At 47.8% G+C, this 22,039-nt stretch overlaps 1 protein-coding gene across 1 annotated transcript in view; it reads left to right on the top strand.

The window, feature by feature from the left end:
- Window positions 1-22,039, top strand: part of C2CD2 (C2 calcium dependent domain containing 2) — a 65,627-nt gene that overhangs the window by 3,878 nt on the left and 39,710 nt on the right. The window contains exon 2 of the mRNA XM_021669440.2: window positions 6,036-6,134. Within this exon, the coding sequence (XP_021525115.2) occupies window positions 6,036-6,134 (99 nt within the window). The remainder of the gene's footprint in view (window positions 1-6,035; window positions 6,135-22,039) is intronic.

Genomic DNA, 22,039 nt, shown 5'->3' with positions numbered 1-22,039 from the left:
ATGTGTGGGCAGCCCCCGTCCTGAAGTGAGGCCTGTGTTCTGTGGCCTGAATCTGGGCTCATCTAGCAGTGGCCCACCTGAGTGGGATGAGGCCCCGGACTAGGAGGGTCCCCAACGCTGTTTATTTCTTTAGTCCTTCAGCCCAGGATTTCTTTAGGGGAATGTTCTAAATGCAGATGATCAAGACTATTAAACAATTTGTGGTCTTTGTGGAAAAAAAAAAAAAAAAATGCCGTGTGAACTTGGAACATGTTATTAATAGCACCGACTTGAATAGGAGTTTCTGTATTTAAAAAGTAAACAAAGTGGCCACCAGACCTCAGAGTCTTTGTAATGACCTTCCAGTCGTGCTCACAGAGTCGAAACTCCTTGACCAATGACAGTGGCCATGATGTAGGAAGCCAGTTGGCAGAACTGTGACCACTGCTGTGAGATGCCGTTCCCTCTGCCAGTAGAAGGAACGTGCACCTCTTTGGGGCTTTAAACCCGGCACCCTCCACTGGGGACCCTTCTGTTGCTCCAGTGTTCAGGGAACTTTCCTGTATGGTGCCTTCCCGCAGGTCATTCATTTTGTTTAAGATTCTTATCTCTTTTCTGTTTGTTTAACTTCTCTAAATCTTTTGGGTCTCAGCTCAGAGGTCCCTGATCCTCCCCTTCAGCCAGGATGCTCCCTGCCCTGTCCTCCTCCCAACCCCCCAGAGTGACTTATGCCCTGGTCAGCTCCCGGCATTGTGAGCTGGGGCAGAGCCAGGGGCTGTCTGGGTAGAGCCAGACCCAGTGCCCAGCACAAAGCCGGCTCTGGGCAGGCCCTGGGCGCAGTGGGGTGAATGATGGGTCCCTGGCTGGGAGTAACAGTGGTGATGGCCATTACCCCATCTGGACTCAGGCCTTCTGTCTTGGGAGCCAGCCAGGCCTGGGCAGTACAAGCTGTTTAATGTGCTTTGTTTTTCACTTCTAAAGAATCAACATTAAAGGAGGCTCTGATGACTTTGCAAGTCATCAGTGCAAAACCCAGGACTAGGCGCCAGTTCAGCTTGTTCTTTGCACTCACCCATTCTCCCAACAAGACAGGAATTCAGGAAAGTGTGGGCGTAGTGTTCGCATCAACTAAAATTCAGCCAAAGCTAACTTCCACTCCCGAGGGCTCCTGCTAGGTTGCTGAGGAGGGAGGGTACTTGAGCCCGTGGGGAAGCTCTGGAGCTGGGTGCGGGTTTGCTTTGGGCTCCAGCTCTGCACTGCCCGCTGTGCGATCCTGGGAGAGTCTCTGTGCATCGTCTGTAGAAGGGATAACTTGGGGTTCAATCCAGAAACAAAATCTACTCTCCTGGAGGTGAGATCAGATCTGCGTGAGGCATTTACAAAATGCCTGGCAATTAGTGAGTCAATAAAGGTGGGCTGCTGTCTTTAAAGTCTTCTTTTTTAAACTTTATTTTGAACTGCTTTCACAGAAAAGTTGAAGAAAAATTCAGTTTTCATATGTTCCTCACTCAGCCTTGCATAACCACAGCTTAATGATCAGAACCAAGAAATTAACATTACTATGATTCATAACACAATGAGATTATTAATGTAATAGTTCAAGAAATTAACATTGTCACAACGCCTAAGAACTAAACCAAAGGCCTTCTTTGCGTTTCACCAGTTTTCCGCTTGTCTCCTGTTATCATTCTAGGGTCCCGTTGAGGGCTCCTGCAGTGCTGAGTGACTTCTTCATCACCTGCAGTCCGCCAGGGTTTCTCCGACTTTCTTTGTTTTTTATGATCTTGATAACTGAAGACTATCGATCATTATTTTGCTGGCTGTCTCTCCATTTGTCTGGTGTTTTCATATGGTTGGAGTGAGGTTCTACACACCGCAGAAGTGGCGTGCACCGCGCATGGGGCTTGAGATGTCAGCGTGTCTTGTTGCAGTGGGTGCTGGGTATGGTGACTTGGTGGAGTTCTGCCGGGGTCATCCTCATGTAGTTTTTGTCTTCTCCTGTATTAGTCCATTCTCGCATTGCCAGAAAGTAATGCCTGAGATGGGGTCGTTTCTAAGAAAAGAGGTTTAGTTGGCTGATGGTTCTGCAGGCTGTAAGGAAGCATGGCAGGTTCTGCCTCTGGGGAGGCCCCAGGAAACTTACATGATTCCACCGTGATTGGTGTAAGGTGAAGCGGGAGCAGGTTCATTTTATATGGTCCAGAGCAGGAGGGAGAGAAAAAGGCGGGAGGTGCTATACACTTTTAAACAACCAGATCTCATGAGAACTCACTCACTGTGCAGTACCAAGCAGGGATGCTGCTAAACCATTCAGGAGAACTCCCCCCGCCGTGATCCAGTCTCTTCCCGCCAGGCCACTCTGGCAACACTGGGGATTGCAGTTCTACCTGAGATTTGGGCGGGGACGCAGATCACACCTGTCACCTCCTTGTGTCTTTCCTGCTGTGGTTAACAGGTAGTGTGGGGAGATACTTTGAGCCTGTACGGATCCCATTGTGCCTCTAACTTTTCCTCACTGATTTTCCAACCATCGGTGTATCCTGTCTGTAGTGGTGACTTAGCTGCAGCTCACTTGATGGGGACTTTCTGTTTCTTCTTCCTTCCTGTCTTTATTATTTGGAGCTGTACTGCAAGAGAGAACCATCATTTCTCCTCCAGTGAGATATTTATCTGATTGTTCAGCTCAATAGGGACTCAGGGATATTTACTCTGTGGGTTATAGTCCAGTACTATCACTATTTATTATATTGCTGTATCAGTTTGTTTTCACACTGCTATGAAGAACTTCCCTGAGAGGGGGTAATTTATAAAGGAAAGACATTTAATTGACTCACAGTTCCACATGGCTGGAGAAGCCTCAGGAAACTTACAGTCATGGTGGAAGGGGAAGCAGAGACCTTCTTCACAAGGCGTCGGTAGAGAGGAGGAGGAAGGAGGAACTTCCAAATGCTTATGAAACCATCCGATCTTGTGAGAACTCACTCACTACCATGAGAACAGCATGGGGGAGACGGCCCCATGATCTGTTCACTTCCCTCCCCCTGTAGGTGGGGATTATAGGTCCCTCCCTTGACACGTGGGGTTCAAACAGAGCCAAACCGAATCAGCCGCTTAAGTTGTTCTCCTTTGAGAGCAGCCTCTTCGTTCTTCCATCAAGCCCACTATTTATTTCCATTTCCTTACTTTATGATTCCACTAAATGTTTGTTTTTGACTCATCTTGTATTTTCTCCTCCCCTGGCCCTGGATTCACCCAATTCTTCAAGCAGCCCTGATTCCTTTTATTGGAGAAGTGTTTAGAAACCAAGACCTAGGCATTGGGTGTGCTCATTACTGCTAGGTTCTCATTGCTCCCTTTCAGTATTCAGTAATAGCAAGCATCCGTGTGTATGCTAACACATGTGCACACGTCTGTATTTCTGTGTAGTTCTCTTTATGTTTATCTTAAAAACCGATTGTATCCTGTACCTCTAGTCCAATGGTGCAGAGTTCATCTTAGTAGTTTCCCTTTCTTATTCTTAACCCCCTTCTTCAAGAGTAGGTCATGGGACACCTGCTGTCTTATTTACTTACTACTTATGTGTTCAGTTCTAGTATATGCATAGTTTCTGAGTTCCCAACCCATGAAACATATTTACTGGATTACGGCATTTATGTGCAGTCGAGATACAGTTTTCCAGGTTTCTTAGGTTATATCTGTATTTTCCTATCCCCTTCAGGGTGGTTATATTGTTCATTTGTAGTGCATGTGTTTGTTGGTGTACTAGAGCCACACAGTTTTAATTATGGGGTTTCTGTTGTGTGTTTTAATATCTGGTGGGGCTAGTCACTCTGTTTTCCTTTTTCAGTGTTTTCCTGGCAATTCTTGTGTGTTTCTTTTTCCATGTGGACATTAAATCTTCCTTTAGTCTAAGTGGAATGGGGTCTGGAATGAGGGTTCTCTCGGCATTGACACAGCAGCAGAGATGCAGAGATGCCTGAATTTGTGGTTGTGTGTGGCAGGCAACTACGCCCTGCTCCTGAAACTCAAGGACTAGGCAGATCAGGAAAGGAAAAGCATTCTCTCTTAATAACTTATTTTCCTTGTGAGACCACCCCTTGACCTTAAGATTCCCAGCAAACTCTTTTCCAGGTTTGAATTCAGAAGGTAGCAAGGGAAGAGGGTAAACACTACATCTGCTGCCCCAGGGAGCATGAGTCTGCGCCCAGGCTGGTGTAAGGCAGCGTTGTATCTTTAGGCTGCTACCGAAAGTACATTGTTTCTCCACTCCATCCTCCAAGTGCTGGCATGTTGCCTGCTCATGGTTCCCTGCCTGGCACTGGCCTCTGTGCTGGGTTCTGTTCTCTCAGGCCCAGAGGGCCTGGTGCACAGAACTGTCTCATCACCAAGCTCACAGCATGGCCCTGGCCAGTAGGTGCCACCCAAACAAACTCCCAGCAGAGAGAATGCCAGGAGAGCAGTCCTGAAACCGTGATTTCATCCCTCTCCAGCAGTACATTTAATTCTCTGCTGATTTTCTGGGGATGAGGTAGATAGTGCAAGAACAGGGTGAGGTTGGAAGTGTATAAATCAAAATGTTCTGTCTTTTAGGTTTACTTGTGGTCATGGGGAATTCTCGAGAAATAGTCACATCATAACCTCATTGCTCGCTCACTGGCACCGTGCTTGGTGGAGTCTCTGCGGCACAGTTTTACACCACCTCCCCTCTCCCACCCTCGGTCAGCCTCGTAGCTGGACCTAGCTCACCACGGTGGAGATGAGATGCAGTGGGAGCGTGTGGGGCTGCATGGTTTTAACCACTCAGTCAGAGCTTACTTAAACACGGCGTGCTTTCTACAGAACGTCAGGAACGGAGTTCAAGGAGAGTTTTGATCCAGGGTTGTGTTGTTGGCATACACGTTTGGCCTCTCGAGGGCTTAGTTTTGAAAGGACGGGACTTGGCTGGCCACGTAAGCCCTGGTTTCTTTGTTATTAAGTGTTGGTCTTGTTGCCTTGTGGTCCTGTTCATTTAATTGCACATCTCTTGTTTGGATTTTTTTTTTTCTTTTTGAGACCCTGTCTGGGTGGTGATCTCAGCTGAATACGACCTCTGCTTCCTGGGGGCAAGTGCTTCTGATGCCTCAGGTTCCTGAGTAGCTGGGATTACACGTGTGTGCCACCACATCTGGCTAATTTTTGTATTTTTGGTAGAGACAGGGTTTTGCCATATTGTCCAGGCTGGTCTCAAACTGCGGCCTTGAGCAATCTGCCTGCCTTGGCCTCCCAAAGTACTGGGATTAGAGGTGTGAGCCACCACACCCAGCCTTGCTTGGAGATTTTTAATTGCAAGAACCAGAACAGACATGAGCTGACCGAGTTTCCTGGAAGGAGGCTGGGGGAACATGCAGAGCCAAGGGCAAAGGTGAACCTCAAGGCCAAGTAGCTACAGAGGGCTGTGAAGTAGGGGCTGAGGGGTCTGCTCTGTGGGCAGCTACTAAGTGCGCACATTTCTAGCCAAGGAATCTTGTCCACCCTCTGAGATCCCAGGGAGAGGCCAGCCCCTGGGGGCTAGGAGAGGAGAATGGGGGGCACCCTAGGTAACTGTGCCACAGCAACCACACACAACAGGGAGTGGTGACTTCTAGACCAGAGGAGAGGACACAGCCCAGAGCCCTCTGTGCTGGGCCAGGTGTCCCGCTAGACCCACAGATCCACTGATGTGCAGGAAGCGGCTCTACCCTGAGAGTCTGTTTTTTTCCTTACGCTGTCAGCAGGAGGATTCAAAACACCCTTTGCTGCCTTCCTATGGCATCTTCAGGTTCGTTCCTGGCTTCCTGTCCTTTCCCTGCCTTCTCCCATAACTGAACCCTGCCCACTGAGCACAGCCATCACCAGCTGCTCCTTGGAGGTGCAAACCTACTGATATTTTAAACATTGCTGCTATTTAGAAGCACAGAGTTAACAGAAAGATGTGTTAGTGCAGTTTCTTAATTTTTCGGAACTTTACACAGATACGTAATTTAAAAGATGCAGCCCCTCCTGTGCGTGCCACTGCTCATGCTGCCCCTCTGTTCCAGGGCCCGCCTTTCCTGTCCTTCGAGGAGGACCCGCGGCAGCAGCCCCTGGAGCTGGCGGTGGAGGCGGTCTCCAGTTTGGTCAGGTCTGCAGAGGAGAAGGTGAGCGGGGAGGCCTTTAAGTTCCGTCCTACAGGAGGAAGGGAACTTCATGGCTGCGGCAGGGAGTTGACTTTGTTTAGAGTCATCTAAAATGCAGAACCCTTACACTAGAACAAAATCAAAGCAACCATGTGGCTCATCAGCTGATGGGTGGCGAAGAAGGTGTGATCCGTCCACATAATGGGATGTTATTCCACCTCGCAAAGGAACGAGAGCCTGACGCTCGCTCCAGTGCAGATGAACCCTGAAAATACCATGTCGAGTAGAAAAGGCCATCCACAAAAAGCCTCATATTGTGTGATTCCATGTAGACGAATGATCCAGGATAGATGAACCAGTGGAGACACACAGGCGGTTCGTGTTGCCAGGGCCTGGGTGGGGGACTGTTGGGGGAATATAGAGTGACTGCTGACGGCTTTAAGGTTTCATGTTGGGGTGACGAAACGTTCTAACATGCTGGTGGGAATAGTTGTAGAACTCTGCGAATATGTTAAAAAGCGTTGATTTGTACAGCTTAAACAGGTCACTTCTGTCTCAGTACGTCTGCTACCTGTTGCTCAGATATGAACGTCTGTTGTAGACTTTATGTATTTATGGCATATCTAGAACTATATGCATGCATTTATGTACGTGGGAGCTATCTCGATGTTTTGTAGAATTCACTTTCCTGTTGCTAACTTACTAGACTGGTCAGGTACCATAAAGTGTAAAAGCTTCTGTGATAAGTCCTAAGAAGTTTTCTCTCTCTCTTTTTTGATTTTGTTTCATATATTTTTTTTAGGGAGGGGATCTTACTCTGTTGCCCAGGCTGGAGTGCAGGGGGCATCAACTTGCTGTACCCTCAGACTTCTGGGCCCAAGTGATCCTCCTGCCTCAGCCTCCTGAGTAGCTGGGACTGCAGGCGCATGTCACCATGCCTGGCCAATTTTTTAATTTTTTTTTTTCTTTTTGCAGAGATGGGGTCTTGCTATGTTGCCCAGGCTGGTTTTGAACTCTTAGTTTCAAGTGATCCTCCCACCTCGGCCTCCCAAAGTGCTGGGATTATAGATGTGATTCTCCATGAGCAGCTGAAATGTTATCTTTAATACAAGTCTTACCCTTGCACTTATTATATTATTGTTGTTGTTGTTATGGTTATTATATGGACTCCTTACTCTTGGGCTCTGAATTTTCCCCATTAATAAAAATAGTTTATTTGCCAGTTATGTTCCGCGTAACCAGCAAATCCAAAGACCAGCTCCACACGGAGAAACATAGTATTCTTGTTGGCTGCTGAATGCACTGATTTGTAATTTACAGTCTAGAGTTGCAGTTAGACAGGAGGGTATGGTCTCACTTTAGGAGGAGAAAGAAGGAATCAATGCTTCCCCCTTCCCCGTAACTCATGTGTATATTTCCCATACGTGTATATAAAGAATATGTTTTCGAAAGCATCATCTACACTGAGGTTCCGTCCTCCATTCCTCCTCTCCCTACCTACAGTGTTGACTGTTCTTCTAAAGTTGGGCTGCTCCTCCTTAATCCTCAGCCTGTGTTTATATGTCATCTGTGTTGCTGTATGATGTTTATGGCTCTGTCTGCATTTTATTATCAAGTTAGGTGTGTGCATACCATTCAGCAGACAGCAAGGAGGGGGTGCCTGTGTGGCCCCGGATGGAAGAGAGTGTTGGCAGCCCCCCACCCCACTCCTCACGTATCCGTGTGACAGCTGGGGTATTCTTTGTGTGTTCAACACTTGTGTCATTTCTTATGTACACTTGTATCATTTCTTATGTACACTTTTGCCACAAACTTTCTCTATGTAGATCGCCTTAATTTTGAGCCTTCTCCAGGTTGGTTTTTGTTCTTTTCTTTGTAGTTCATTTTGCTTCAACCGTAATTCAGGATTCCAGATGAACCTGCCCTCACTGACCCATCTCCTGTTGTTGGATAATTAAATTGTTTTCTCTTTTTTTCAAAAGTACAGGTTAGGCATCCTTTATCTGAAATTCTTGGGATCAGGAGTGTTTTGGGTATCAGATCTTTTATTTTTGAATATTTGCATTATTTTTTTACTAGTCAAGCATCTCACATCCAAAATACTCCAATGAGCATTTCCTTTGAGAATCACATCAGCGCTCAAAAAGTTTCAGATTTTGGAGCATTTCAGGTTTTGGATTTTCGGATTTGGGATCTCAGTCTGTGCCTCCTAACTCCTCAGACACAAGCACTGGAGGATCCCAGGGGCAGGCCTGAACCTGCCAGGTCGCTGGTGTGCGCACTTCAGCTTGACCAAGTATTCCTGAGCCAGTCACCCAAGTGCTGTCTGGTTTTCTGTGCCCCAGCAGCATAGGAGAGCTCGCTTTCCTGCACACCCTTCCCAGTACTGGAGCCACGCTTAGATAGTCCTTGTCATGAATGTCAGGAAGTCACAGGAAAATACTGGGGTTGCAGGAGGAAGCCCATGGCAGCAGTGCAGGATGCTTAGACTGGCACCACCTGGAGAGCCAGGAGGGTTCCTGTGACAGGTGGCCCAGTGCTACCCATTTTACACTCTGGGGAGCTGAGGCGCACAGAGCCGTGGGCCTGACCCCCTGGAGCTGCTTTGGAGGTACCTTCCCTGGCGGTGAGCACCCTCTCTATTTGTAGCAAATAGGTACCGAATCCCTTTGTGGCTGAGTGGGTTCTGTATGGTGTTTTCTGATACTTTCCCAAGTAAGAGAGGAGTGGAATGTTCAGGGCTGGCCTGGACAGGGAGTGGAGGAAGCAGAACTATGGAAATAGCAAGAGTCTATCTTTAAAAACCTTCATATTGCCAGAAAAGTGGCCTTAGATAGTAGGTGATTCAATCGTAATCCTTTTAATAAACACAGCTCCAGAAATGGACATGACAGAAATAATACACGTAAATTTAAAGTCAAAAACAACATCGCATTTGTACGGCCATGAGCATCGCAGCGTTTTTCACAGCAGCTGAAAGGTGGAAGCAGCCCAAGGGCCTACTGATGGGCGAATGGGTGAAGAAAATGTGGCTCGTCCACGCAGTGGAAGGACAGAGAAAGGAAGGACATTCTGACACAGGCTGCAACATGGATGAGCCTTGAGGACACGGTGCTCAGTTAAATCAGCCAGATGTGAAGGGACAAATGCCGGATGAGTCTACTTCTTAGCGGTCCCTAGAGTAGCCTGATTCACAGAGACAGAAAGTGGAATGGTGGTGCCAGGGGCTTGGGGGAGGAAAGTGGGGAGTTCGTGCTTAATGAGGACAGAGTTTCAGATTGGGAAGATGCAAGTTCTGGAGGTGGGTGGTGGTGATGGTTGATACAACAGAGTGAATGGATGTAATGCCACTGAACTGAGCACTCAGAAACGGCTAAACTGGTAAATTTTACGTTACGTGTATTTTACCACAATAATAAAAAATATGGGAGGGATGGAGATTTCTTAAAGGTTTCATTATTTCACATAGCAAGCTTTGTTCAATTTGTTTACTCTTCCTTTACCTGAGCTATGATTTGCCAATCCTTGTCAAGTGTCAGTGACTTTATCTTCTTTTTAAAATTTATCTTTTACGTTGACAAAAATTGTACATATTTATGGCATACATCGTGTTTTGATATACACATACATGTGGAATGGCGAAATCTAACATGGGTGATGTCATGTACTTACCATTTTGTGTGGTTAGAAATTCAAAATATACTCTTTTAGCAATTTTCAGGTATATAATGTATTGTTATCAACTTGAGTCACCATGGTATACAGCAGAGCTCTTGAACTTGTTCCTTCTAACTGAAATTTGGAATCCTTTAACCAACACCTCCCCAGTGTCCCCAACTCCCTAGCCCCTGGTGACCACCATTCTGCTCTTGGATTCTTTGCATTTAACTTTTTAAGATTCTACTTTTAAGTGAGATCACATGGAATTTGTCCTTCTGTGCCTGGCTTATTTCACTTAACATAATGTCCTCCAGGTGTACCCATGCTGTTGCAAATGGCAGGATTGTCTTCATTTTAGAAGCCAGTATCCATTGTGTATATCTACCGCATTTTCTCTATCCATTCATCTGTTGACGGACTCTTAGGCAGATTCCATCTCTTGGCTATTTTGAATAATGCTCCAGGTGTCTGATTTTATTTTCTTTGGGTATATCATTGACCTTTGAACAGCGTGAGGGTTGGGGCACTGACACCTTGTGCCGTCAAAAATCCACGTATAACTTTTGACTCCACAGAAACTTAACTACTGATAGCCTACTGTTGACCAGAAGCCTTACTGATAACATAGTCAATTGACGTATGTTTTGCATATGTATTATATACTCTATTCTTACAATGAAGTAAGCTGGAGAAAAGTGTTATTAAGACAATCATATGGAAGAAAAAATCTGTTTACTGTTCATTAGGTAGAAGTGGATAATCATGAAGGTCTTCATCCTCGTCGTCTTCATGTTGAGTAGCTGAGGAGGAGGAGGGAGAAGAGGGGCTGGTCTTGCTGTATCGGGGTGGCAGAGGTGGAAGAAAATCCACCTGTTAGTGGACCTGTGCAGTTGAAACCCATGTCGTTTGAGGGTCAACAGTATACGCAGCAGTGGAATTGCTGGACCGTATGCTGGACCGTATGTTAGTTCTGTGTTTAATTTTTAAAGGCGCGTCCACATTGTTTTCTGTAATGGCCGTAATAATTTACATTGTCACAAACAGTGCACAGGGGTTCCCTGTCTCCACCTCCTTACCAACACTTGTTATCCTGTTCTCACAGGTTTGAGGTGGTATCTCACTGTGGCTTTGATTTGCATTTCCCTGATGATTGGTGATGTCGAGCACTTCATAGACCTGTCGGCCATCTGCACGTCTCCTTTTGAGAAACATCTATTCAGATCTTTTGCCCATTTTCTTTTTCTTTTCTTTTCTTTTTTTTTTTTTGAGATGGAGTTTTTCTCTTGTTGCCCAGGCTGAAGTGCAGTGGTGCGATCTCGGCTCACTGCAGCCTCCCCTTCCCAGGTTCAAGTGATTCTCCTGCCTCAGCCTTCTGAGTAGCTGGGATTACAGGTGCCCGCCACCATGCCTGGCTAATTTTTGTATTTTTAGTAGAGATGGGGTTTCACCATGTTGGCCAGACTGGTCTTGAACTCCTGACCTGGTGATCCACCCGCCTCGGCCTCCCAGAGTTCTGGGATTACAGGCGTGAGCCACTGCGCCTGACTCCCTTTGCCCATTTTTTAATTGGGTTGTTTTCTTGCTGTTGAGTTATTGGAGTTCCTTATTTATTCTGGATATTAACCCCAGCAAATACATGGTTTGTAAATAGTTATTCCACTCTGTCGGTTGTCTCTTCACTCCACTGATGATTCTTCGGCTCTGCACAGGCTTTTTAGTTTGATGCAATCCCATTTGTCTGTTTTTGGTTTTATTGCCTGTGTTTTGGCTATCATATAAAAAAAATCAATGCCCAATCCAATATCTTAAAGCTTTTCTTATGTTTTTCTCTAGTAGTTTTATGGTTTCTGGTCTCACATTTAAGTTTTTCATCCATTTTCAGTTGATTTTTCTGTATGTGCGAGATAAGGGTTTAATTTCATTCTTCTAGATGTGGATAGCCAGTTTTCCCAACACCATTCAAGGTGTCAGGACTTTTTTTTTTCTTTTTTTTTTGAGACGGAGTCTTGCTCTGTCACCCAGGCTGGAGTGGCACGATCTCTGCTCACTGCAACCTCCACCTCCTGGGTTCAAGCAGTTCTCCTACCTCAGCCTCCTGAGTAGCTGGGATTACAGGCACAACACCATCACACCCAAATAATTTTTGTATTTTTAGTAGAGACAAGCTTTCACCATGTTGGCCAGACTGGTCTCAAACCCCTGACCTCATGATCCACTTGCCTTGGCCTCCCAAAGCGCTGGGGTTACAGGTGTGAGCCACTGCGCCCAGCCCTCGGCGTCAGGACTCATAGCTGGGGAGGTCAGGCTTCAGCAAGCACAGATGGGCATGCTGCAGTTTGCAGATACTCACAGGCTTTGGCAAGTTCAGACCTCAGGCTGCCATGGGTCCATTCTGTCTCAAACATAGAAATTCTGCTCTTATCATAAAATCAAGACAAGTTCATTGTTGAAAACTTGAAAAACACAGAATAATATTTAATAGAAACACAGGGTGTTGTGTGAACTGGTGGCTAGCTCTGCTCACGTGCACTGCCAGTCTTTTTCTTCCGCGTTGATTTTTTGCTGCAGTTTACACTGTATTGCATTTATATTCTTTCCCAAGTTACTGAAATTCCTCAAAAATTCTAATGAATGAACGTGTAACGGTCAAGGCTGGCTGGACACTGTGGCTCACACCTGTAATCCCAGCACTTTGGTAGGCCAGAGCAAGCAGATCACAAGGTCAGGAGTTTGGGACCAGCCTGGCCAACATGGCAAAACCCCATCTCTACTAAAAATACAAAAATGAACTGGGCGTGGTGGCGCCCACCTGTAATCCCAGCTACTCAGGAGGTTGAGGCGGGAGAATTGCTGAAATCTGGGAGGTGGAGATTTCAGTGAGCCAAGATCGCTCCATTGCACTCCAGCCTGGGTGACAGAGTGAGACTCCACCCCCAAAAAAAAAAAAAAAAAAAAAAGTGGAGGCTGTTAAGCAGTGGCCATGTTGTCCTTTAGGAGCAGGGCTCCTTGGGCTCCATCCTTTCACCTTCTCTGTGTGGCTTGGCTTCTCATCTATAAAGGCAGAGGATCATACCCACCCCCAGACAGGCTGTGAGGATGGAATGAGTTACCGCAGGTACAGCGCACGGGACGATGCCAAGCCTACGCCGGGCTCCGTATTTCCGCCTGCCTCTGTTGTAATTTCTGCTCGTGTGTTTATTTCCTTGCTGTTCCTGGAAGTGGAAGAGTACAGGTACTTGAGAAAGGGTATGCACATTTTTAAGGATCTTGATACATATTGTCAGAAAAGCAGCTTTTTAGGAAGTGGACTATTTTTTATTTTTTGAGACACGGTCTCACTCTGTCACCCGGGCTGGAGTGTACACAGGTACTGCTCATAGCAGCCTCGACCTCCTGGGCTCAGCGGTCAGCCTTCCGAGTAGCTGAGATTACAGACATGCACCGCCGTGTCCGGCTAGTTTTTTAAATTTTTTTCTGAAGAGATGGGGTCTCACCTTGTAGCCCAGGTGGGTCTTGAACTCCTGGGTTCAAGCAGTCCGTTGTCCTCTGCCCTCCAAAGTGCTGGTGTTACAGGTGTGAGCCACCTCACCAGGTGAAAATGGATGATTAAATTGCATTTGTTTTGATACAATTACAGAAATAGTTCATGCTCACTAAAAAGTTAAAAATAAAAATGTCCTAACTTTTTTATTTAACGTCTACCTCCTGCCGCCGCCCGCCGGGATGGGGCTGCTGTTAACAGCGTTCCTGGAAGCTTTTTCCTGCCAGATGAAAAGCGCACACATGGGCTCTTGCTTTGTTTCACAACAATTTTCCGCATCGTTCTTGACTTTTATGTTTTTGTGGCCAAATGAGGAAAGGAGCCGTTGCCACTGCCTTGTCACGGCTGTGGCTCGTGCTGTCCTTTGCGGTAGAGTAGCCTGCCAGTCGGGTAGACGGGTCCCCTCCCCTCCGTTTCACGGGGCTGTGTGTGTGGCAAGAGCAGGCCTGGTGGTCTTCTGAGCGTCACAGTCGCTCTGCTCAGCCTGGGTGCTGTGCACACCCACACGGAGGAAGTCTTGTTGGTCTCTGTCTGGGCTCCTGGCGGGGGTCAGCTGGGAGTGGAACACCCTCGGGTGCTCGGATTCGGTACTGACCTTTTTAAATCTCTTGTAAAATGTCCAGGATGGGACATTGCTTAAGCTTCATGTGTTAAATCAAGAGGATCAGACGCCGAGGCCTCTTTTCGTGCGTAGCGCTCTGTAAGTTCCGCTCTAGAGCTGCCGTGCCGGGCAGCAGGTTCACAGTGGTGTTCTTCTTCTTTGGTATCTAAGCCACACACCCCCATGGTCTCCAAATTTACACCGAATTCCATGTCAGCACCGCCTTGTGTTCACTCAGCTGGGCATAATTCTTGAGAAGGGAAAAAAAAAAAACAGTAACAGAACTTGAGGACCTGTGACAAATAAGAGATCTAAAAGAAATGTGAACTTATCATCCCAGGGCACTGCCCCTCCCTTTCAAAGCTCATGCTATGAGGTCAGGTTGCATCTTTCTCATCTTTCTAACTCAGCCTTGACAAGGGACATGTGGTTGGCATTTGAGCCAAGACAGGGACAGGCCGCCGGAACCCAGCATGTCTGTTACATAATGCCATCTCTGATCATCGGGATGAGGCTGAGGACTGGCTGGCCTGAACTCCCACCTCCTCTCCGTCGACAAACGCTGGACTTGTGTTCCATCTGGAGTCTCCTCGTGGGTTCCTCTCACAGTGGAACCGGCTGCCTTGCCCACTGGAGGCCCTTTTCTTGGACTTCCTTGTGCCGCCCCTGAAGGCCCCCGTGTGTCCAAGTCATCACCTTTGCAAATTTCCGATTCATCTGCAAAACCCTCTCTGCATCGTCTACACAGAGTGCAGTCTTCCAGAGCCGGGAGCGGCTTGAGTCATCCCACAGGACCGATAGATAAGTGCAGATCCACACCCGGCCCAGCCATGGCTCAGGCGAGGAGCAGTCCCAGCTGTTTACTCACAACACTTTAGACACCAAATGCGTGGGGTTGTTTCTCACACCAACTATCAGTTCTTCAACTCTGCGGTGCCAACTGGGTGTCCTACAGTTCGTGTTCCCCCATTCCGGGCGCAGGTGCTCACACCTGTAATCCCAGCACTTTGGGAAACCAGGGCAGGCCCAGGGCTGGGTCCCACCAGACTGCCCCCACTTCAGACACCAGGTGTAAGCTTGTGCCCTGTTCTTCTGATCGTCTGTAGATCAGAGATTTCCCCCAACCCACCCCCCTGAGGTTCACATGCCTTACTAGAGTGGCTCACAGCACAGAACTCAGGAAAACAGTTTACTTACGATTACTAGTTTATTATGAGGATATGACTCAGGACCGGCTGTGTCGAAGGCATGCTTTGGCAGGTGGATGGGGAGAGCTGGGACTCCGGGAGCCTCATGTCCTGCCTGGGCGAGCCACCCTCCTGGCACCTAGCTGTGTTCACCACCTTGGAAGCTCCCCCAACCGTGTCATTTCAGGGTTTTTATGGAAGCTTCATCACCTAGGCATGATTGATTACCTCATCGGCCATAGGTGATTGAACTCAAGCCCCAGCCCCTCTGCCCTCCCTGGAGGTGGGGTGGTGGGGTGCTGGAGGTGGGGCTGCAAGTCTCTCAGGTGACCAGCTGCCATCCTGGGGCTATCTAGGTTCCCTACCCACACTTCTTGTTAGCATATAAAAGACACTCTTAGCCAAACACGGTGGCCCAAGCCTGTAATCCCAGCACTCTGGGAGGCCAAAGCGGGCGGATCACCTGAGGGCCAGAGATGGAGACCATCCTGGCCAACATGGTGAAACCCCGTCTCTACTAAAAATACAAAAATTATCCGGGGCGTGGTGGCACACGCCTGTGGTCCCAGCTACGCGGGAGGCTGAGGCAGGAGAATTGCTTGAAAGTGGGAGGCGGAGGTTGCAGTGAGCCAAGAGATCGTGCTCCTGTATTCCAGCCTGGTGATAAAGTGAAATCTTGTCTCAAAAAATAACAACAAAAGACATTCTTCTCAAAAGCCACTCTTACATCTCGGGAGATTCCAAGGGTTTTAAGAGCTTTGTGCCAGGAACTAGGAAGAAAGGTCAAGCACGCATGTGTCGCAGGCAGCGAGCCCTGCAGGGCTGTGGCGTTTTCCTAAGGGAATTCTCCTGGTGCTGGCCTTGCAGGGCATCTGCTCAGACCAGGTGTGGAAGAAGCTCCCGCCCACAGCCCTGTGAGCAGGCTCCAGCCAGGGCTGGCTTGTAGGCAGCAAAGCGTGGCCTTTAAACCTTTCTCCAGGGGTTCTCTCTGCATTCTCTTCTGTCTCGATGTGCACCGAGTGCATTTCTTTCTCCTAGACATTAATTACATTCTTACACAAGAGCGACAGGTTTCTACCTACATTCTCTTTCCTCATGTCTTGGGAGAGGTTTGCTCCAGAATGTTTGACGCAGAAGAAGGAGATTTTTATTTCCATATCTCAAGCCACCTGAGCCAGCCCTTCCCCTGCAGGGGCAGCCACCACCCTTCCCTGGCACGTGGGGGTTCAGAAGCTTTTCATGCCCACTTCCCTGGGGATCTGAGGTCCACACATCAGTGACAAGATTAATGGGAATCAGGGCTTAGGAATTGTGCTGTGACAGTCGCTCACCGAAAAAGAGTTGCATTTCTTTTAGGAAATACTGTAACCAGACACCCTTATTTTCGAACAAAAGAGAAAGAGTTATTGTTTTTTATTATTGTTTTTCTCTTTTCTCCACTTCCCCGTTCCTCACTTTTTTCTTAGCCCTTTAGAATGTAATTACAGCCTTTTACCTATGGCCTACAGGGCCAGTTCATCTAACCCTGTGCTCAGGAGCTCCAGAGCGAAACCCTCACCCACGAGGAGGCTGCCTGGAGAGATATGACAGTCGATTTCCAACGCGAAGTGTACCCTGATGGAACTCTCCCCCACTGGAAGAGTTTTGGCTGTTACAACCTAGTTCTGCCCACTAAGGCACCAGTGGCCACCGGCTTGGACCATCCAGTAGATCAAGGCACCAGAGCAAGTTATGTGAACCCTCACCTGCTCGTGTCCCGCCTTTCGTGACATTTGTGCCAAGCCCCCTTTTGAAAGTGCCTGCTTTCTGCTTCAGAAGCAAAGTGGCACCCTTAAGGCCGAAGCCTGTTCTTGCCCTTTGGAAAGATAATTTATAAGCTTTGGAAATAAAGAAATAATAAATATTATAAATAAAAATTTTATTTATATATAAATATATTTATGTAAGTATAAATAAATATATATATATAAACGTATCAGACCTGCTCTTGTTGATTGGACTCTGCTAGCCGCCACAACGAGGCTGGAGTGAACCTCATTTGGCCTCCAGAATCTAGCTCCGGCCACTGCACAAAATAAACCATGCTGTTAGTGTTATGTTTTGCATTTTTATTACTTTTTTTTTTTTTTTACTTTTTAAATTTTTTATAGAGGCAGGATCTCACTGTATTGCCCAGGCTGGTCTTGAACTCCTGGACTCAAGTGATCCTCTTGCCTTGGCCTCCCAAAGTACTGGGATTACAGATGTGATAATTTCACTTTTATTATTCACTAAAGCTCCTGCCCCCACCACACCCTCACCGTAAAAAAGGCAAGAAAGATAGGGAAAGGCAAGAAAGATAGGGAAAGATAGGGAAAGGAGAACCGGACAACAGTGTCACCCTTTGCGTCTGTGAAACCGCAGCTCCAGACGGAACTGGATGATCGTGTGGAATTTCCCCCAGAACCTTATTCCACAGCCTCCGGAGGGGAACCCACAGCTCGCACTGGGTGTGTGTGGTGTGTCGTGTGCAGGTGTGTTCTACCTGATGCTGAAATATGCCCTGAGAGCTTCGGGGTCGGGTAAGCGGGGAGGTGGTCCCCTGCTCTGTCTGTAACTCAGGGGGCTGCTTGTTTCGTGAAGGCACCATGGTTTAAAATTGTCCACCTTCCTCTGGGAATGCAGTGGGGAATAAAGGAAAACAAAATTAAAAAGATAACTTGTCCACCTTTGTCACTCCAGCTAGCTGCAGACAGGAAGCTCAGCTCAGTTGGCTTTTTTTTTTTTTTCCCTTTGCGTGACTTGAAATTCCAGATATTTCATTAACCTGGAATTTATGCTAAAATGCTAAGAGGTTGTGAAATTGTTTTGAATGAGGGTCTTTCCTAGGGTGGGTGGTGGCGGTTCCTCATCGGAGACCCCGCCCTCTGAGATCCAGGGCAGGTGCCGCCCCTGAATGGGACTCCCATGACGCCACCTGTTCATCTGGATGATGGTGTGTGGAATTCTGGGCTGAGTCAGCCTGCAGGTGCAGCCTGACTCCAGCCTGGAGGAGACAGAGTGAGGCCGTGGTGGCACTGGGGTTGTGTTGCTCGGTCAGAATGTAGAGCATGGGGCATAGGAGGCCGGTGTGGCCGAGTGGCCTGGCCCGTCAGGAAGCACTGGCTGCCAGCGAGGAGAAGACCCACTTCCCTTCTGCCCTTCATGTTAAAGGAAGTGTCTTGTTTAGGTCTTTTAGTATAAACCTGATGAAAGAGAACACGTTCACAAGCAGATCTTGAAGCTGTGGAATGCCCACGTTAAACCGTGCTGTGCAATATGACTGAAAGGCTGCCTTGTTTACTTTAAAGTATCTGACAAGAAAAGGGAGGGAGAGTGTTGCTGGGGGTGGGGTTGGAGTCAGGCTGGAGCAGGAGCCCCATGGGGTCGAGGCTCCCCCAGAAGATAAAACAGCAGCCCTTGGGGTTGGCCACCATCTTGTTTCCAACGTTTTTCATCTCAGTCCCCTGTGAGAATTTCTCATAAAAATACATCCTTAAGCCAGGCACGGTGGCTCACGCCTGTAATCCCAGCACTGTGGGAGGCTGAGGTGGGTGGATCACCTGAAGTCAGCAGTTTGAGACCAACCTGGCCAACATGGTGAAACCCTGTCTCTACTAAAAATACAAAAATTAGCCAGGCGTGGTGGCATACACCTGTAATCCCAGCTACTCAAGAGAGGCTGAGGCAGGAGAATGGCTTGAACCTGGGAGGCGGAGGTTGCAGTGAGCCGAGATCGCACCACTGCACTTAGCTTAGGGGACAGAATGAAATTCCATCTCAAAAGTAAATAAATAAAAATACGTCTTTAGCTGTTCGTTTTGCATTAGTGGGAAAATAGGATGAAATGTTGTAGATGTTTCGATAATCTTTAGCTCTAATGGATTTTACTTTCTAAATTGAGTTGCAGTTCTGGAATAGAAATAGTATTTTATATCCAATTCATGCTGTCTTGAAGAATACTTACAGAGGCGAGACTGCATTGCAGAGTGGGGAGAGGCGTCTGATTGGGAAATCCAGGTGATTTGTGAAGGGTCTTTCCTCAGGGTGTTGTAGTGTGATGAAAGTGAGAAATACTCAGTTACGTAAACCTTTTGGATACATTCCGTCGCATTGCTAGTTTCTTTGGAGACAGAAGTAATTACATGATTTCCAGCTCTCTGGAGCTTTCTAAGAGAAGAAGGAGCCAGGCAGCTGTAGAAGCAGCTTAATTGAAAAGGGAAGTGAAAGGGCACAGTGAGATCTGAAGACTCAGGGGCTCTCTTGTTGGTGAACAATAGCGACACTTGGAGTAGCTGTGCCTGGAATATTTGGCTCCAAGTCTAAACAGAGGAATAGTTTCCAGATAAGCACTATTTGCATAGGTATGTGACTGCCTGAGGTCGAGGTGCTGGGGCTCCAGGGAGCACAGAGGAGGTGAATGAAGGCCTCCCGCTCTGCCCTGTGCAGCCTGCTTTCCCCTCCCGTGACGCTTCCATCTGCTGCCCGGGGGCTCCCCCACCCAAACCCTCACCTGCCAACCACAGGTCCCCTCTCGGGCCCTCCACTTGGAGACCCCGACTTGCCGCACACAGCCCACCCTCCAAAGAACACTCACGTACACAGAGAGGAAAGTGCTTATTTGGAATGCAGAGTTCACGCTTCCGTTGCTTGATTCTGAAATGCTTTATGTAAACAGTCTTTGGTTGTTTTGGGGAAAAAAATCTCAAAAAAAAAACCAGTGCAGGTGGGGGGATGGCTGGTAGTTGTCCAGAGAGCTCACTCCTCCAGATGCAGACCTGGGCTTGGTGGGGTCTGCGCTGGGGCTGGGGGTTCTCACTCCTGTCCTCAGAGGGGTTCACCGTCCCTGCCGCCCATGCTAGATACCGCTTCTATTTAACTTTGTGAAATCCTGTACGAATCATTTCAGAGGCCCAGTCTGTCCGTTCCGTGTAACTGGGGGATTCCCCGAAGAGCTCACTTGGAAATTTCAGAAGGGGCTCTCATGACCCTGGCTGTTTGTAGGGAGACTCGAGGGTAAAGATCAGGGTCTCTACCCACTCGTGGGTATTTAGTAGATGTTAACCTTTGTCATCTGGCACTGAGGAAGGCTAACCAGTGAGGAGGGGCTGTTTACCTGTGTCAGGTGGTCCTGGCTTCTGCTGTGACGTCAGGAGCCCCCCGAGCCGGTGGAGGCCTTGCCTCTGTTGGCCTGGCGGGGAGAATTTAATCCCCATCGTGGATAACACCTTAATACGCTAAAAGAAGATTACTTGTTTTTACAATCTCCTCTCCATTTTGTTCCCGTCCATTTGGCAAATGGGGCATTATTTGTGAGGGTGGCAGAGGCAGGGGCTGGCCCTGGAAGCAGATTTGGCCCTGGTGGTTGGCCCTCCAAGTGGAGCAGGAGCAGTGTTTTGTTTGGCCGTGTGAAAATGTGAGGCAGGTTCAGACTGTTTCTTTCTTCTGCGGTGCAGTGGCACAGTCACGGCTCGCTGCAGCCTCAAACTCCTGGCTCAGGTGATGCTCTGCCCCTACCTTTCTGAGTAGCTGGGACTACAGGTGCACACCACTGTGCCTGACTAATTTTTGTATCTTTTTTTATTTTTATTTTTTAGAGATGGGGTCTTGCTGTGTTGCCCAGGCTAGTCTTGAACTCCTGGACTCAAGCAGTCCTCCTGCCTCAGCCTCCCAAAACGCTGGGATTACAGGCACGATGAGCCACCACGCTCGGCCAAGATTGTTGCTTTAAAGAATTTTTCTAGCCGAACTCTGAGGGGAGGCCAAGAAAGGCTTGGTCTGCACTCCAGGTTTATTCAGAGGGTAGGGAAGCCCTGGGGCTGGGGAAGGCACACCAGGGTGTCACCACGAAAAGACATTGCACATTCTGTCCAAGAGCAGAAAGTAGTGTTAACCCACTTTAGTGATTCAGCTTGAGTGGTTACTCGTGAGCCTTGGAGTCCTGCGTTCTAGAAGTTTCAAAGTCCTTTGATCTATTTACTTATTTGCTTTTGAGCAAGTGTGGTTCTCTGTGTATCAGGGAATGGGGGTGGGAAGCTTTCTGCAGAACTGGGTACAAAGGGAGATGAAATTCTTTATTGCTTGGATTTCGGCACTAAGTGAGCTGTCTGTTTTCTTGGTAGGGTTCTGATTAGCTTAGTAGAGAAGGCTCCCAAGGAAGAGCGCGCTGCTCAGAGCCAATGTCAGTTTGTTTATTTTTTATTCTGTTTTTTGACTTTAAGCAGTAAAAGGCGTGGGCTGTTGAGACAAAGGACAGGGAATTTTCTCAGTGTCGTGTCATCGGTGTGTGTAACTCATCTGGCATCAAAATACGCTTCTCCGAAGAGGACTGTTTATAGATCATTTATTTTTAACATGAATAGATGACATTTCTTATACAAACATTTTGTGTTCTGGCCCTTTGTGAACTCTGGAGATGATGGAAATATGCAATTAACCATGTCAATCAGTCTTCTGAACGCAATGTTATCAGAACCGGTGGAAAGGAGAATTTAGGACTTTCTGTCAGTATTGAGAGAAGGCGGGACTTTGTGTTTCTAGCTCTGTGGCATTGAGGTATTTGGTGGTAGACACTGGATGCTGACCCCTGCCGGGGCCTCAGGGCCCAGGTTCCGCTTTTGTTCCAGAATGGGGCGGGCGAGCAGTGGGAAGAGCTGGGTCCAGGGTTTGGCCGGGGCCGGGAGCCAGCAGATGAGAAAGGAAAAGGGGAATGTCCTGGCCCTGAACTTGGGGGAATAGCAGGCCCTGAGTGAGTAATTATTTTGATAATCTTTCCATGTGGTATTTTAGATTATGATAAATCCACCAGAGAATTAAAGAATTTTCTCTTCCTGTCCAGTGACTCCAGTGGGGTCAGTGGTTCTTTTGGGAATGAGGGGGTCAGTCTGACTTACCCTCAGCCTCCTGATAGCTTTGCTTT

Source organism: Aotus nancymaae, unplaced genomic scaffold (assembly GCF_030222135.1).
Source record: "Aotus nancymaae isolate 86718 unplaced genomic scaffold, 86718_ANA_hifiasm-v0.15.2.pri h1tg000022l_1, whole genome shotgun sequence".
Taxonomy (NCBI): Eukaryota; Metazoa; Chordata; class Mammalia; order Primates; family Aotidae; genus Aotus; species Aotus nancymaae.
Note: the sequence above shows the minus strand (reverse complement) of the source record. Positions and strands in the feature narration are given on the sequence as shown.